Source organism: Saimiri boliviensis, chromosome 1, assembly GCF_048565385.1.
Source record: "Saimiri boliviensis isolate mSaiBol1 chromosome 1, mSaiBol1.pri, whole genome shotgun sequence".
NCBI lineage: Eukaryota > Metazoa > Chordata > Mammalia > Primates > Cebidae > Saimiri > Saimiri boliviensis.
The window spans coordinates 237,787,364-237,805,140 of record NC_133449.1 but is presented as its reverse complement, the minus strand read 5'-3'; the positions used below and the strand labels follow the sequence as shown (position 1 = coordinate 237,805,140).

The 17,777-nt window shown below is 44.1% G+C and overlaps 1 protein-coding gene and 1 pseudogene across 4 annotated transcripts in view; one reads left to right on the top strand and one right to left on the bottom strand.

Annotated features, from left to right (window-relative positions):
- LOC101028267 (survival motor neuron protein) overlaps positions 1 to 15,803 on the bottom strand; it is a 45,270-nt gene extending 29,467 nt beyond the window's left edge. For 2 of the 4 annotated variants that reach the window (XM_003925768.3, XM_003925770.3), the window contains exon 1: positions 15,566 to 15,803. In XM_003925768.3, coding sequence (XP_003925817.1) covers positions 15,566 to 15,646 — 81 coding nt within the window. In that variant the 5' untranslated portion in view covers positions 15,647 to 15,803. Of the gene's footprint in view, positions 1 to 13,913; positions 14,544 to 15,565 lie in introns of those variants that run through there. The other 2 variants (XM_039469836.2, XM_039469827.2) reach the window with 2 other exon arrangements.
- On the top strand, positions 9,820 to 10,319 carry LOC120364298 (large ribosomal subunit protein uL24-like; annotated as a pseudogene).
- Positions 15,804 to 17,777: the final 1,974 nt, after the last annotated feature.

Sequence of the window (17,777 nt, the reverse complement as noted above, 5' to 3'; positions counted from 1 at the left end):
CATGATGCCATCAATAAATTAAAAGACAGAGCCCAAAAGCTCGCTAATCAGGTAAATGGTTATTCTGGACCTGGCTGGACACTCTCTAACTGGGAGTCATGGCTTCTTCCAATCCGTAGTCCTCTGATACCTATCTTTCTCATTCTCTTATTTGGACCCTGTGTTTTCTGATTAATCTCTCAATTCCTACAAAATCGTATACAACAAATAACCAATCATTCATTATGACAAATGCTCCTCCTAACAACCCCACAATATCACCCCTTGCCCTGAGATCTCCCAGCAGTCTAAATTCTTTCCCATTTTTAGCTTTCCATACCACCCCAATCCTACTTAAAGAAGCCCTGAGAAACATCGCCCCACCATCCCTCTGTGTTGGCCTTCCTAATATTCCACTGCCCTCCACTCTTCATTTTTTTGCCCTTTATATTACTAATGTAAAAAGACAGGAATGTAAGGTCTTTTAGGCTGACTGACAGTGCCATGGATGCCATGGTGACTCCCGTGACTGGCACGTACACCTCTGGATGGCCTTCCTGAATTAGGAAACCTGAAGTAACTGGAAGACCGTGAAAAGCAGAAGAACAATCAATCCCTGTGGCGCCTAACTAGAGACATTCTTCTATTTCCTATTCTGGCCTCAACTGATAAGGCCATTGGACTTTTTAATCAACCTTGGTCAACGTTTGTGACTCCAGACTCTACGAACCCCTGCCAGCTTGCAACCCACCACCTTAAAATGTAACTTTTGTAACTTTCCACTGTCTACCACAAACCTATAAAACCCTGCTGACTCTCTTTTTGAACTCAGCCCGCCTGCACCTGGATGAATAAACAGCCATGTTGCTCACGCAAAGTCTGTTTGGGGATTCACTCAGAGTGTGCATTTTAACATTGATCCTCCTGTAACTGCAAAAGGCACTAATGTTAAGGGAAACCAAAGTCCATTATATCAGTAGAAGAGTCTTTTCTTTTTTTTTCTTGCAGCCCCAGCTGTTGCAAAAACAGATTTCTTTCTTTCTTTTTTTTTTAAGATGGAGTCTTGCTCTGTCACCAGGCTGGAGTGCAGTGGCGCAATCTAGGCTCACTGCAACCTCTGCCTCCTAGGTTCAAGCAATTGGGTAGTTGGGACCATAGGCACGTGCCACCACGCCCGGCTAATTTTTTGTATTTTTAGTCGCAACAAGGTTTCACGACGTTGGCCAAGATGGTCTCGATCGCTTGACCTCATGATCTGCCTGCCTTGGCCTCCCAAAGTACTGAGATTAAGGCGTGAGTCACACCTGGCCAACAGTGCAGTCTTTTTTTTTTTTTTTAGACGGAGTTTTGCTCTTGTTACCCAGGCCGGAGTGCAATGGCGCGATCTTGGCTCACCGCAACCTTCGCCTCCTGGGTTCAGGCAATTCTGCCTCAGCCTCCTGAGTAGCTGGAATTACAGGCACACGCCACCATGCCCAGCTAATGTTTTGTATTTTTTTTTTTTTTTTAATGTTTTGTATTTTTAGTAGAGACGGGGTTTCACCATGTTGACCAGGATGGTCTTGATCTATTGACCTCATGATCCACCCGTCTCGGCCTCCCAAAGTGCTGGGATTACAGGCTTGAGCCACCGCGCCCGGCCAAGAGTGCAGTCTTAAAACAAGATACATAGACGTAAGGCAACTCAAACTCCTCATATCTCAACTGTCATTGCCAGACCAGGAAACAAGTAATTTTGAAATGAAAAGAAAACGAAAATATCGAAACGAAGAAGAGATGAAGAAGAGATGGAAGAAAAAAAATCAGTGATAATGATTACAAGGTACCCAAGGACAAATATATCTGACTGAAAACCTAAGGAGCACCGAAGCAAAGGCATGAAAAAGAACCAAAAGAAGCCGGGCGCGGTGGCTCAAGCCTGTAATCCCAGCACTTTGGGAGGCCGAGGCGGGTGGATCACAAGGTCGAGAGATCGAGACCATCCTGGTCAACATGGTGAAACCCCGTCTCTACTAAAAGTGCAAAAAATTAGCTGGGCATGGTAGCACGTGCCTGTAATCCCAGCTACTCAGGGGGCTGAGGCAGGAGAATTGCCTGACCCCAGGAGGCGGAGGTTGCGGTGAGCCGAGATCACGCCATTGCACTCCAGCCTGGGTAACAAGAGCGAAACTCCGTCTCAAAAAAAAAAAAAAAAAAAAAAGAACCAAAAGAACAAAAATAAATAAAAAGCAAAATGGTTAAGTTGGCAAACAGTATTTAACCTATGTATAAATGGGGTCCCTGAAGAATAAAAACAAAAACAAACAGTCTCCCTAGTGGTCTAGGGGCTAGGAATTAAAAAAAAAAAAAAATTCTTAAGGATGGGAGGAACAACCCCCTCCTATCCTGGGAACCTCTACACAAAAAGACCAAGTCATTTACAAAATAAAGAAAATCACTTATCATTAGACTTTCTCACAGAAATTTATGAGGAAAAAGTATGAGCCAATAATTTTATATGCAGCCTAGCAGTCCTTGAAGTAGCAAGATTAGGAAAAGTTTAAAATGTGGAAGAATACTGTACTCACTAGTCTTTCCAGGGGAATCTACTGAAGATAAGCTTCATCCAGCAAAGATATAACCAGAGAAACTTGGGTTTTAAAAATAACAGAACCGTTAGCATCAAATATATTTAATTGTCGATCTAAGAGAAAAGTAGTGTATTAAATTGAAAAGTTGATTCTAAAATTTATATGGAAATACTAAGGACAACAAGAGAGCAAAGCTGGATAATTTTCATTACTTAACTTTAAGATTGTAAACTAAAAGTATCTGAGACAGGTCTCATCAATTTAGAATTTATTTTACCAAGGTTAAGGATGCACCTAGCACATGGCCTCAGGAGGTGCTGATGACAAGTACCCAAGGTGATGGGGTACAGCTTGGTTTTACACATTTTAGGAAGACATGAGACATCAATCAATATATGTAAGATGCACATGGGTTCCGTCAGGAACGGGAGGACAACTCAGAGTGGGGTGGGAGGGTTTCTAGGTCATAGGAAGATTTAAAGATTTTCTAATTGGCAGCTAGTTGAAACAATTATCATCAACAGAAAGGAATGTTTGGGTTACCATAATGGGTTGTGGAGACCAAGGTTTTATCATGCAGATGAAGCCATCAGGTAGCAGGCTTCAGAGAGGGTAGATTGCAAATGTTTCTTACCAGACTCTAAGAGTCTATTTTATCAGTAATTCCAAAAGGGAGGAGGGTATGATGAGACATGTCCAGCTCCTGCTTTCCATCATGGCCTGAACTAGTTTTTCAGGATAATTTTGGAATGCCCTTGGCTGAGAGGATGGGTCCATTCAGATGGTTGGGGGTGGGAGGCTATAATTTTATTTTTGGTTTACAAGACATATTCTTGAAGCTATAGTAATTAAAAGTGTAGAACTGGCATCAATATAGACTAATAGACAATGTAGAACTGAGAGTCAGAAATAGCCCTGTGATATACATGACTGATTTTAACTGAAGTTACAAAGGTGGTTTAATAGAGAAAGCATAGTAGTTTCAACAAATGATGGTAAGACTATTAGAAATCCTGATGCAAAAACAAATGAAATTTCCGCCTACATAGAGCCATATACAAGAATTAACTCAAAATGGATTTCAGACCTATGTGTAAAACTAAAACTCCAAAATGTTTAAAAAAAGAGAGAGAAAAAAAAATCTATGATCATGGATTGCCCATAACAAAAGAACAAACTGAAATGGCCTTTTTGCCTGGGGTGGCACCTGAAGGTCTTTGTCTCACAGCCAAGGAAATCAAGGATGCTGACACACCAAGGGTGAGGTTAGAGCAGAAGTTTAATAGGCAAAAGAGAACAGCTCTCTGCTGCGGAGAGGGGTTTCCAAAACGGCTGCCATTCCACAGTGAAATGCAAGAGTTTTTATAAATGAGCTAATGGGGAAGGGATATCTTATCTACATAGGGAGCAAAAAACCAATTAGGATCAAGTGTTCCAACTGCAGAGAGTGTGAATCTCTGGCAGCCCCCACCCCAAACTATTATTATGCAAGCAAGTCCTCGGCGTGAGCTAAAAAAGGGGGAGGTGGAGCCTCCATGGTGGGCATGCCTGGCCCCAGGTATGTCCCCCACCATTTCTCTCCATGCAGCTGTACGCATCCCTGCCAACCCACAATGTGCAAGCTTCCAGCCTCCTTATCTGAGTACATTAAAAAAAAAGAAAGAAAAAAGAAAAAAAAGGAATGTGCTCACTAGGTCCACTGTGTTACTGGGATCCATCATACGTATGTGAAGCTTGCTGATTACCCAGGAAGCTCCCACTCTGTGCCTTATCCATGTTTGCAGCCTGATCTTTCAGGCTGCTCTTTATTAGAAGAGAAATGATTTCTTGGACTGCTTTTTATTAGAAAGGAAGTTCCACCAAGGACTCTTTGCGTAACTATCGGCCTAGCTAGTCTCTTTTTACCTCCTCTCTCAAAACCATCAAAGAAAAAACGGAAAGATTAGATAGCAGCAAAATTAACATTTTCTGTTCTTAAAAAGACATTGTTAACAAAATGAAAAACTAAGCTGTAAACTGGGAGAAAATACATCCAAGTTACCCGTCTGATAAAGCTATTGTACCCATCAAATATGAAGAACTCTCAAACCGCAACAACAAAAAAATCCAATTAAAAGATGGGTAGGCTGGGTGCGGTGGCTCACGTCTGTAATCCGAGCACTCCGGGAGGCCAAGGCAGGTAGATCACGAGGTCAGGAGATCAAGACCATCCTGGTCAACATGGTGAAAACCTGTCTCTACTAAAAATAGGTGCGTTGGCGGGTACCTATAATCCCAGCTACTCGGGAGGCTGAGGCAGGAAAATCACTTGAACTAGGGAGGTGGAGGTTGCAGTGAGCCGAGATGGCACCACTGCACTCCAGCCTGCTGACAGGGCAAGACCCCATCTCAAAAAAAAAAAAAAAAGATGGGTAAATTGCCAAGTGCAGGGGCTCATGCTTGCAATCCCAGTACTTTGGGAGGTTGAGGCAGGAAGATCGCTTCAGGCAACATAGCAAGGCAGGCAGGAAGACTGCTTGAACAACCCAGGCAACATAGCAAGACCTCATTTCTAAAGATTTTAAAAAATAGCCAGGCATAGTGGTGCGTGCTTGTAATCTCAGCTATTCAGAAGGCTGAGGCATGAAGATTGAGTGCAGAATGTAGAGGCTGCAGTAGGCTGTGTGACTGCACCACTGCACTATAGCCAGGGCAACAAAGTGAAACAGTCTCCCTCCACCAAAAAAAAAAAAAAAAAAATCCAGATGATTTTAACAGACACTTCACCAAAGAAGATATATAGATGGTAAATAAGCTCATAAAATAATCAACAACAACACTGGTCACTAGGAGATGCTAATTAAAATCACGAGAAGCCACTACACATCTATTAGAATGCTTAAAACAAATGACCATACCAAGTGTTTGCAGGGACACTGAGCAAATGGAACTTCATACATTGCTGGTCAAAATGGAAAATGGGGGAGCTGTTCTGAACCTATTCTAGTTTTGGGGGCTGTCCAACTTTTGAACTAATCTTTGCTCAATTAAACTCTGCTATATTAAAAAGTAAAATGGTAAAAACTCAAAACTTAGCAGAAGACAAGAAATAACTAAGATCAGAGAAGAACTGAAGGAGACAGAGACACAAAAAAACTCTTCAAAATAATCAACAAATCCAGGAGCTGGTCTTTTGAAAAGATCAATGAAATAGACCACTAGCCAGATTAATAAAAAAGAAAAAATAATCATATAGATGCAATAAAAAACAATAAAGGAGATATCACCACAGATTCCACAGAAATACAAGCTACCATCAGAGATTACTACAAGCAACTCTATGCACATAAAACAGTAAACCTGGGGCCGGGCGCGGTGGCTCAAGCCTGTAATCCCAGCACTTTGGGAGGCCGAGGCGGGTGGATCACGAGGTCAAGAGATCGAGACCATCCTGGTCAACATGGTGAAACCCCGTCTCGACTAAAAATACAAAAAATTAGCTGGGTGTGGTGGCGCGTGCCTGTAATCCCAGCTACTCAGGAGGCTGAGGCAGGAGAATTGCCTGAACCCAGGAGGCGGAGGTTGCGGTGAGCCGAGATCGCGCCATTGCACTCCAGCCTGGGTAACAAGAGTGAAACTCCGTCTCAAAAAAAAAAAAAAAAAAAAAAAAAAAAAAACAGTAAACCTGGAAGAAATGGATAAATTCCTGGACACTTGCACCCTCCCAAGCCTAAACCAGGAAGAAGTCAAAACCCTGAATAGACCAATAACAAGGGCTGAAGTTGAGGCAGCAATTAATAGCCTACCAATCAAAAAAAGCCCAGGTGCAGATGGGTTCACAGCCAAATTCTACCGGACGTACAAAGGGGAGCTGGTACCATTCCTTCTGAAACTATTCCAAACAATCCAAAAAGAGGGAATCCTTCCCAAATTATTTTATGAGACCAACATCATCCTGATACCAAAACCCGGCAGAGACTCAACAAGAAAAAAACTTCAGGCTAATATCCATGATGAACATAGATGCAAAAATCTTCAATAAAATACTGGCAAACTGATTGCAACAGCACATCAAAAAAGCTTATCCATCACAATCAAGTAGGCTTCATCCTGGCAATGCAAGGCTGGTTCAACATACACAAGTCTATAAATGTAATTCACCACATAAACAGAACCAAAGACAAAAACCACATGATTATCTCAATTGATGCAGAGAAGGCCTTCGACAAAATTCAACAGCTCTTTAGGCTAAAAACTCTCAATAAACTAGGTATTGACAGAACATATCTCAAAATAATAAAAACTATTTACGACAAACCCACAGCTAATATCATACTGAATGGGCAAAAACTGGAAGCATTCCCTTTGAAATCTGGCACTAGACAAGGAAGCCCTCTCTCACCACTCCTATTTAATATAGTATTGGAAGTTCTGGCCAGAGCAATCAAGCAAGAAAAAGAAATAAAGGGTATTCAATTAGGAAAGGAGGAAGTCAAATGTTGTCTCTATTTGCAGATAACATGATTGTATATTTAGAAGACCCCATTGTCTCAGCCCCAAATCTCCTGAAACTGATAAGCAACTTCAGCAAAGTCTCAGGATACAAAATCAATGTGCAAAAATCACAAGCATTCCTATACACCAATAACAGACTTAAAGAGAGCCAAATCAAGAATGAACAGCCATTCGCAATTGCTACAAAGAGAATAAAATACCTAGGAATACAACTAACAAAGAATGTAAAGGACCTCTTCAAGGAGAACTACAAACCACTGCTCAGCGAAATAAGAGAGGACACAGATGGAGAAACATTCCATGTTCATGGTTAGGAAGAATCAATATCGTGAAAATGGCCATACTGCCCAAAGTAATTTATAGATTCAACGCTATTCCTATCAAGCTACCAATGACCTTCTTCACAGAACTGGAAAAAAACCACCTTAAACTTCATATGGAATGAAAAGAGAGCCCGCATAGCCAAGTCAATTCTAAGCAAAAAGAACAAAGCTGGAGGCATCACACTACCTGACTTCAAACTATACTACAAGGCTACAGTAATCAAAACAGCTTGGTACTGGTACCAAAAACAGAGATATAGACCAGTGGAACAGAACAGAGGCCTCGGAGGCAATGCCACACATCTACAATCATCTGATCTTTGACAAACCTGACAAAAACAAGCAATGGGGAAAGGATTCCCTGTTTAATAAATGGTGTTGGGAAAACTGGCTAGCCATGTGCAGAAAGCAGAAACTGGACCCCTTCCTGACACCTTACACTAAAATTAACTCCAGATGGATTAAAGACTTAAACATAAGACCTAACACCATAAAAACCCTAGAAGAAAACCTAGGCAAAATCCACTCAAGACACAGGCATAGGCAAGGACTTCATGACTAAAACACCAAAAGCATTGGCAACAAAAGCCAAAATAGACAAATGGGACCTAATCTAACTCCAGAGCTTCTGCACAGCAAAAGAAACAATCATTGGCCGGGCGCAGTGGCTCACGCCTGTAGTCCCAGCACTTTGGGAGGCAGAGGCGGGTGGATCTGAAGGTCAAGAAATCGAGACCATCCTGGTCAACATGGAGAAACCCCGTCTCTACTAAAAATACAAAAAATTAGCTGGGTGTGGCGGCGCATGCCTGTAATCCCAGCTACTCAGGAGGCTGAGGCAGGAGAATTGCCTGAACCCAGGAGGCGGAGGTTGCAGTGAGCCAAGATTGCACCATTGCACTCCAGCCTGGGAAACAAGAGCAAAAACTGTCTCAAAAAAAAAAAAGAAAGAAAGAAACAATCATTAAAGTGAATCGGCAACCAACAGAATGGGAAAAAATTTTTGCAATCTACCCATCTGACAAAGGGCTAATATCCAGAATCTACAAAGAACTAAAACAGATTTATAAGAAAAAAACAAACAAGCCCACTCAAAAGTGGGTGAAGGATATGAACAGACACTTTACAAAAGAAGATATATATGAGGCCAACAAACATGAAAAAATGCTCATCATCACTGGTCATTAGAGAAATGCAAATCAAAACGACATTGAGATACCATCTCACGCCAGTTAGAATGGCGATTATTAAAAAAATCTGGAGACAACAGATGCTGGAGAGGATGTGGAGAAATAGAACACTTTTTCACTGTTGGTGGGAGTGTAAATTAGTTCAACCATTGTGGAAGACAGTATGGCGATTCCTCAAGGACCTAGAAACAGAAATTCCCTTTGATCCAGCAATCCAATACAGGGTATATATCCAAAGGATTATAAATAGACAAATGGGACCTAATCTAACTCCAGAGCTTCTGCACAGCAAAAGAAACAATCATTAAAGTGAATCAGCAACCAACAGAAAGGGAAAAAATACTATAAGGACACATGCACATGAATGTTCATTGCAGCACTGTTTACAATAGCAAAGACTTGGAACCAACCCAAATGCCCACTGATGATAGACTGGACAGGGAAAATGTGGCACACATACACCATGGAATACTATGCAGCCATAAAAAATGAGGAGTTTAGGCCGGGTGCGGTGGCTCAAGCCTGTAATCCCAGCACTTTGGGAGGCCGAGGCGGGTGGATCACGAGGTCGAGAGATCGAGACCATCCTGGTCAACATGGTGAAACCCCGTCTCTACTAAAAATACAAAAAATTAGCTGGGCATGGTGGCACGTGCCTGTAATCCCAGCTACTCAGGAGGCTGAGGCAGGAGAATTGCTTGAACCCAGGAGGCGGAGGTTGCGGTGAGCCGAGATCGCGCCATTGCACTCCAGCCTGGGTAACAAGAGTGAAACTCCGTCTCAAAAAAACAAAAAAACAAAAAAACAAAAAAAAAAAAAAATGAGGAGTTTGCGTCCTTTGTAGGGATATGGATGAACCTGGAAACCACCATTCTCAGCAAACTGACACAAGAACAGAAAATCAAACACCGCATGTTCTTACTCACAGGAGGGTGTTGAACAATGAGAACACATGGACAAAGGGAGGAGAGCATCACAAACTGAGGTCCGTCGGGGGGAACTAGGGGAGGGACAGCAGGTGGTGGGGAGTTGGGGAGGGATAACATGGGGAGAAATGCCAGATATAGGTGACAGGGAGGAAGGCAGCAAACCACATTGCCATATATGTACCTGTGCAACAATCTTGCATGTTCTTCACATGTACCCCAAAACCTAAAATGCAATAAAATACATATATATTTTTTAAAAAGTAAAATGCTACAACTATCACTTTGAGGAAGAGTTTGACAGCTCCTTAAAGACTTAAAATACGCCTTTTGCGGCCATCAACTAAGCGGCAGCTGCCAAAATGAAGTTCAATCCCTTTGTGACTTCCGACCGAAGCAAGAATCGCAAAAGGCATTTCAATGCACCTTCCCACATTCGCAGGAAGATTATGTCCTCCCCTCTTTCCAAAGAGCTGAGACAGAAGTACAACGTGCGATCCATGCCCATCCGAAAAGATGATGAAGTTCAGGTTGTATGAGGACACTATAAAGGTCAGCAGATTGGCAAAGTAGTCCAGGTTTACAGGAAGAAATACGTAATCTACATTGAACGGGTGCAGCGGGAAAAGGCTAATGGCACAACTGTCCATGTAGGCATTCACCCCAGCAAGGTGGTTATCACTAGGCTAAAACTGGACAAAGACCGCAAAAAGATCCTTGTACGGAAAGCCAAATCTCGCCAAGTAGGAAAGGAAAAGGGCAAATACAAGGAAGAAACGATTGAGAAGATGAAGGAATAAAGTGATCTTGTATACAAGCTTTGATTAAAACTTGAAACGAGGAAAAAAAAAAAGACTTAAAATACATCTACCCTGTGGACCATGTCTATACAAATTTAAAAAAAATTTTTTTTTTTTTGAGTCGGAGTTTCGCTCTTGTTACCCAGGCTGGAGTGCAATGGCGCGATCTCGGCTCACCGCAACCTCCGCCTCCTGGGTTCAGGCAATTCTCCTGCCTCAGCCTCCTGAGTAGCTGGGATTACAGGCACGCGCCACCATGCCCAGCTAATTTTTTGTATTTTTAGTCGAGACGGGGTTTCACCATGTTGACCAGGATGGTCTCGATCTCTTGACCTCGTGATCCGCCCGCCTCGGCCTCCCAAAGTGCTGGGATTACAGGCTTGAGCCACCGCGCCCGGCCCTAAAAAAATTTCTATAGAAAAATTTTAATTTTTGATTTTAAAATAAAAGTAGACAGGGGTTTCATCATGTTTCCCAGGCTGGTCTCAAACTTCTGGGCTCAAGTAATCTGCCAGCCTTAGTGATACACTACTACTAGTCTTATACACTAAGATTCATAGTGGCTCTTCTTGTTAACAGTTCCAAGCTGGAAAAATCCCAAATGCTTTACCCCAAATGCCCAAATGGATATAGTATAATATATACATGCAATGGGATACTGCTCAGCAATAAAATGAATGAAAATCAAAATAGCTATGCTAAGTAAAAGATACCTGACCAAAAAAAGGTATTGCATCATTCCATGTTTATAAAATTCTTAAATATACAGACTAATCTATGGTGACAGAAAGTAGATCAGTGATTGTCTGGGGATGGGACAAGGAGGGATGGGAAGGATCACAAAACAGCAATCCAACTGAGGCCACCACGCTATAAGGAAATCCAAACCAGCCCACACATTGAAACCACATAAAGAAATCTTCATGAGACTACATGAAGAAAAGAGATAGCCTGCCAAAATCTCTAGCTGCTCAGTTCCCAACTACTATAGCTCTAGCAACTATGCAGACACAACCACGAGACAGCTGCATGAAAACTGCCCAGCAAGCCCGTCACAAATTCCTGACTCACAGAAACTATGAGAAATACTAAAATGTTCTTTATTGTTTCAAGCCACCAAGTTTTGGCAGATTGATCACATAGCAACGGCAGGCAGAACAGACCATCAGAACTACCTTTATATCTGATTCTCAGTCACTTCCAGTAGCTCAGATTTCTCAAATTATTCCCAACACCCTGCCATCTTCTACCTTTTCCTACCACTTCCTGAAAATTCTACTGTGCTGTCTTAAGTAATCAACAAAATCCCACTCTTTAACCTCTGAATCATCCCTTCGTTTCTTGCTCTAAGTAAAATCTAACTCTCCCTGAGGATGTCTTTTCCTTTGAAGCCATCTCAAATGACAGGTGTTTCTCTTCTCTCCTCCACACTCTTCTTATCACTGTCCCTACCAGAGGTGAGGGGAAGAAATCTTCCCTGCTCCTATTTGCACTTCCAGATTATGACCATTCTTCCCTAAAAATTCCCAGCTTTCAAAATCCTGACAAAAATTAGCCAGGCATGGTGGTCAGCACCTGTAGTTCCAGCTACTTGGGAGGCGGAAGTGGGAGAATCATTTGGACCTGGGAAGAGGTTGTGGTGAGCTGTGATCACACCACTGCACTCCCACCTGGGCAACAGAAAGGGACCCTGTCTCAAAAAAAAAAAAAAAAAAAAGGGAAAATCTTGTCACCAGACTCACAGTCTATTGTTGCTTCCTATTGAAGTAATCTACAGCCTCCTGAGTCACTCTTTCTCATTCCTTAACACAGGCGTCCCCAAACTTTTTACACAGGGGGCCAGTTGACTGTCCCTCAGACCGTTGGAGGGCCACGACATACTGCGCTCCTCTCACTGACCACCAATGAAAGAGGTGCCCCTTCCTGAAGTGCTGCAGATAAATGGCCTCAGGGGGCCGCATGTGGCCTGCGGGCCGTAGTTTGGGGACACCTGCCTTAACATTTACATTGCAGTTCTCTCTCCAACACTATGCCTGTCATAATTTTTGGTGACTTAAATACCCATGTAGACGATCCCTTTAACTACCCTATATTTGCAGGTCTCTAGACTCCTCTCCAAAACAATCTTGTACATCCCCTGATATGGTCTGACTCTGTGTTCCCATCCAAATCTCATGCTGAATTGTGATCCTCAGGGCTGGAGGTGGGCCTGGTAGGAGGTGACTGGATCCTGAGGGTGATTTCTAATGACTTAACACCATCCCCCTAGTGCTGTCTCCTGATAGGCATTCTCACAAGACCTGGTTGTTTGAAAGTAAAACAAAACAAAGAAAGTATGTAGCACATCCCCCTTCTCTCTCTCTCTCTCTCTCTCCTGCTGGCCACGTGAAGACTGCGCCTGCTTCCCCTTCACCTTCCACCATGATTGTTAAGTTTCCTTAGGCTTCCACAGAAGCCTGTACAGTCTGCAGAACTATGAGCCAATTAAACCTCTTATCTTTATAAATACCTGATCTCAGGTATGTCATAGCAACAGTGTGAGAATGAACTGACACATCCCCCAATCTCAGCTACTCACTTCTTTTGTTTTGTTTTTTGAGACTGAGTCTTTCTTACTCTGTCCCCAGGCTGGAGTGCAGTGGTGCGATCTTGGCTCACTGCAACCTCCACCTCCCCAGTTCAGGTGATTCTCCTGCCTCAGCCTCCTGAGTAGCTGGGACTACAGGCACGAGCCACCACACCCAGCAAATTTTTTGATTTTTAGTAGAGATGGGGTTTCACCATGTTGGCCAGGATGGTCTCAATCTCTTGACCTCGTGATCTGCCTGCTTCAGCCTCCCAAAGTGCTGGGATTACAGGCATGAGCCACCATGCCCAGCCACTACTCGTTCACTTCTACAGTATTTATTTATTATAACCAATAACCAAAACCTCTCCATAAATGCAGTTTCAACAATCTTACTCTAACCACCACTTTCTAGGCTCTGCAGCTTACTCCTATTAGTAGTTTGATGGGGACAATCATTCCACTTTACTAACAGCTGGCAATACATTGATCCTCCCACTTTTTAAACTGTCTCTCAGGGTCTTAAAGTCCTCATTTCCTTTCTTAGCCAGCTTAAATTCCATGGTCTTTGGTTCAATTCATTCACTTCAGAGAAAAAAAAAAATTCCATGGTCAATCATTAAGATAACTCATTTGTACTTCCCCCCTCACTTCTTCATATCCACGTGGTAAAACTACAACCGTATGAATTTCAACTCTCCATTTACTCTGTGGGTGTCCTCATATACGATCTTGCTATCTGGTCTCCTTCAACTCATGGCCACAAATCTCTAGCAGGCCTTCACGTTGCCTAGCAACATTTCCATTGAACTGTCCTAGACTAACCCTTGCCCCTTCTTCTAAAGAACTATCTACTTCCCATCTTCTCTCTCCTCTCCCATCCTAGCATCCTAACTGATAACCTTGCTTCTTTTACTAAGAGAACAGTAAAAATCAAGAGAACTTTCACACTCTCCTGCCATCATATCTGCCCATTCACATATCACATATGTGTAACTATATAGCTGTCACCACAAGAACCAGTAATGTTTTCAACAAAGGCCAAATCCATCCCTTCTTACCTACCCGAGGACATTGTTCTTGCAATTCTCTTTCTGACATCAATTTTCCTATTCTTATCTTTCTTATCAATCCACAAACATGCTGAAACATGTTGCTCCCATCTTAGTGCAATGGCTCACACCAGTAATCCCAGCACTTTGGAAGGCAGAGGTGAAAGGATCCGGGATTTCAAGGCTGCAGTGATTCACGATTGTCCCACTGCATCCGGGCAAAAAAGCAAGATGCTGTTTTAAACACACATACACACACACATTAAAATCCCTCTTAACTCACTTCCCCCTCCATTTATTGCCCGATTTCTCTACTCTCCATTTATAATAAAATTTCGTGGTGGCTCACTCCTTTAGACCCAGTCACTCCAAAGGCTGAAGCAGGAGAGTCGCTTGAGGCCAAGAGATCAATGCTGCAATGACCTATGATTAGCCACTGCACTCCAGCCTGGGCAACAGGGAGTGACTTTGTCTCTAAAAAAAAAAATAATTTTTTTTTTTTTTTTTTTTTTTTTTTTTTTTTTTTTTTTTTTTTTGTGAGACGGAGTTTCGCTCTTGTTACCCAGGCTGGAGTGCAATGGCGCGATCTCGGCTCACCGCAACCTCCGCCTCCTGGGTTCAAGCAATTCTCCTGCCTCAGCCTCCTGAGTAGCTGGGATTAGAGGCACGCGCCACCATGCCCAACTACTTTTTTGTATTTTTAGTAGAGACGGGGTTTCACCATGTTGACCAGGATGGTCTCGATCTCTTGACCTTGTGATCCGCCCGCCTCGGCCTCCCAAAGTGCTGGGATTACAGGCTTGAGCCACCGCGCCCGGCCGAAAAAAAATTTTTTTAAATAAAATTCCCTTATATGTCTACAGATGTTTTTGTTTAAGGCAGGGTCTGGCTCAGTCGCCCAGGCTGGAGTGCAGTGGCACAATCACAGCTCACTGCAGCCTCCAGCTCTCTGAGCTTTCCAAGGCCTCAACCTTTCAAGTAGCTGGGGACACAGGCGAGCACCACAAAGCCCATCTAGTTTTTGTATTTTTAATTTCTGCAGACTTGGGGGTCACACTACGTTGCCCAGGCTGGTCAAATTTTGCGTTGAATTTCTCTTCTCCTACTCTCACTCCAAATTCATCCCCCCCCATGCTATGCCCAAGACTGAACTCCTGAGAAACCTGCTCTACCGGCAATCTTCTCTTTCCCATCTCAGCACATCTCAGTAAAAATCAACTTTATCTTTTCAACTATTCAGGAAAACCTCCATCATCGAATCTATCTGAAAAATCTGTTGCCTCCGATTTCAAAATATATCCAGAATCCAAACACTTTTAACTCTGTTAACATCTTGATCTAAAGTTCGGATAATTTTAACAGACTCCTAACTGGTTTCCCAGCTTCACCCTGGCCTAATGCCCCCACCTCCCTCACACCCGCCAGAGAGGAGTGGACAAAATAAGTTACAGCTAAGTCGCGACAGGGCCTCGACTCAAAGCCATCAAGGCGCCGAAACTGCTCGAGGAAGCTTATAGATGCAGTTCGCAGCGAAAGAAGTGGGAAAAGACGGAGGCGAACGCCGACCACAACTCCAGTGAGCGGATCCAGTTGATGCTGTCCCGCGGCTGGGGAAGGAGCGTGGTGAGAGCGCCAATAGTGAGGCTACACTGGTCGCGACCTCACCTGGCCGGTGCCGCGCCGGAACAGCACGGAATCCTCCTGCTCAGGGACGCCGCCGCCACTGCCGCCGCTGCTCATCGCCATAGCAAACCCGCTGGTGCGCGGCGTGGGGCCCCTCCCTTCTAAAACGACTTCCGCCCAAGGGGCTTCTGGGAGCGGAACAGCACGGTGGCCTGGAGGGCCACTTGTAGTAACTTCTCACGCTTTTTACGTGTGGTTATCGCCCTCCCACCTTTGTGGAGTGTTTTCTCTCAAACCTTTCATTTCACGGTGTTATATTTCCCAATCTTAACTTAATTTAATTATTTAATTTTCTGAGAAGGAGTTTGGCTCTTGTTGCCCAGGATGGAGTGTAATGGCGCGTTCTCAGCTAACCGCAAGCTCCGCCTTCCTGGTTCAAGCATTTCTCCTGCCTCAGCCTCTCAAGTAGCTGGGATTCCAGGTATGCGCCACCACGCCAGGCCAATTTCTTTTTTCTTTATTTTGTGCTTTTAGTAGAGACGGGGTTTCTCCATATTGGTAAGGCTCGTCTCTAATTCCCCCACTCAGATGATCCGCCCACCTCGGGCTCCCGAAATTCTGGGATTACCTGCGTGAGCCACAGCGCCCGGCATTTCTTGTTTTTTCTTTTGAGATGGGGTCCCATTCTGTCGCAAGAGTACAGTGGCGCCATTGTCATCTCGGCTTATTGCAGCCTTGACCTCCCGAGGTAAAGCGATCCTCCCCCCTCAGCCTTGCAGGCGCCCGCCACCACGCCCCGCTAATTTTTGTAATTTTAATAGAGACAAGAGTTTCACCATGTTGGCCAAGCTAGTCTCAAACTACTGACCTCAAGTGATCCACCTGCCTCAGCTTCCCAAAGTGCTAAGATTACGGGCGTGAGCCACCTTGCCCAGCCTCCAGTGTGTGTGTGTGTGTGTGTGTGTGTGTGTGTGTGTGTGTATATAATTTTTTTTTTTTTCCAGGCAGAATCTTGCTCTGTCACCCAGGCTGGAGTGCAGTGGCAGGATCTTGGCTCACTGCAACCTCTGCCTCCCAGGTTCAAGCAATTCTCCTGCCTCAGCCTCCTGAGTAGCTGGCATTACAGGCGCCTGCCACCACACCTGGCTAATTTTTGTATTTTTAGTTGAGTTGGGGTTTCACTGTGTTGGCCAGGCTGCTCTGGAACTCCTAACCTCAGGTGATTCACCCACCTCAGCCTCCCAAAATGCTGGGATTACATGTGTGAGCCACCGTGCCCAGCCTCCAGCAGTATTCTTTATTAAGCACCTAGGGTTGCCAAATGGCTCACATATACATACGTAGTATAATTTTTTTTTTTTTTTTTTTTTTTTTTTTTTTTTTTTTGAGACGGAGTTTCGCTCTTGTTACCCAGGCTGGAGTGCAATGGCACGATCTCGGCTCACCGCAACCTCCGCCTCCTGGGTTCAGGCAATTCTCCTGCCTCAGCCTCCTGAGTAGCTGGGATTACAGGCACGCGCCACCATGCCCAGCTAATTTTTTGTATTTTTAGTAGAGACGGGGTTTCACCATGTTGACCAGGTTGGTCTCGATCTCTCGACCTTGTGATCCACCCGCCTCGGCCTCCCAAAGTGCTGGGATTACAGGCTTGAGCCACCGCGCCCGGCCTTTTTTTTTTTTTTTTTTTTTTGAGACGGAGTTTCCCTCTTGTTACCCAGGCTGGAGTGCAATGGCGCGATCTCGGCTCACCGCAACCTCCACCTCCTGGGTTCAGGCAATTCTCCTGCCTCAGCCTCCTGAGTAGCTGGGATTACAGGCACGTGCCACCATGCCAAGCTAATTTTTTGTATTTTTAGTAGAGACGGGGTTTCACCATGTTGACCAAGATGGTCTCGATCTCTTGACCTCGTGATCCACCCGCCTCGGCCTCCCAAAGTGCTGGGATTACAGGCTTGAGCCACCATGCCCGGCCTTGTGCATCTTCTGTTTAAACTCCTCTGGGTCCAGCTTCTGGGCAAGGTCCTTTAGCCACTATGCTATGCTCTCCCTAGTGGCCCTCTCAGGCCCGGAACTTGGCCTATCCCCTCCCTTCAGCGAATTTTTGTATTTTTAGTAGAAATAGGGTTTTGCCATGTTGCCCAGGTTGGTCTCAAACTCCTGGGCACAAGGGATCCACCCACCTTGGTCTCCTAAAGTGCTCAGATTACAGGCATGAACTGCTGTGCCTGGCCCAATGTGGTTATTTTTAAAAGTG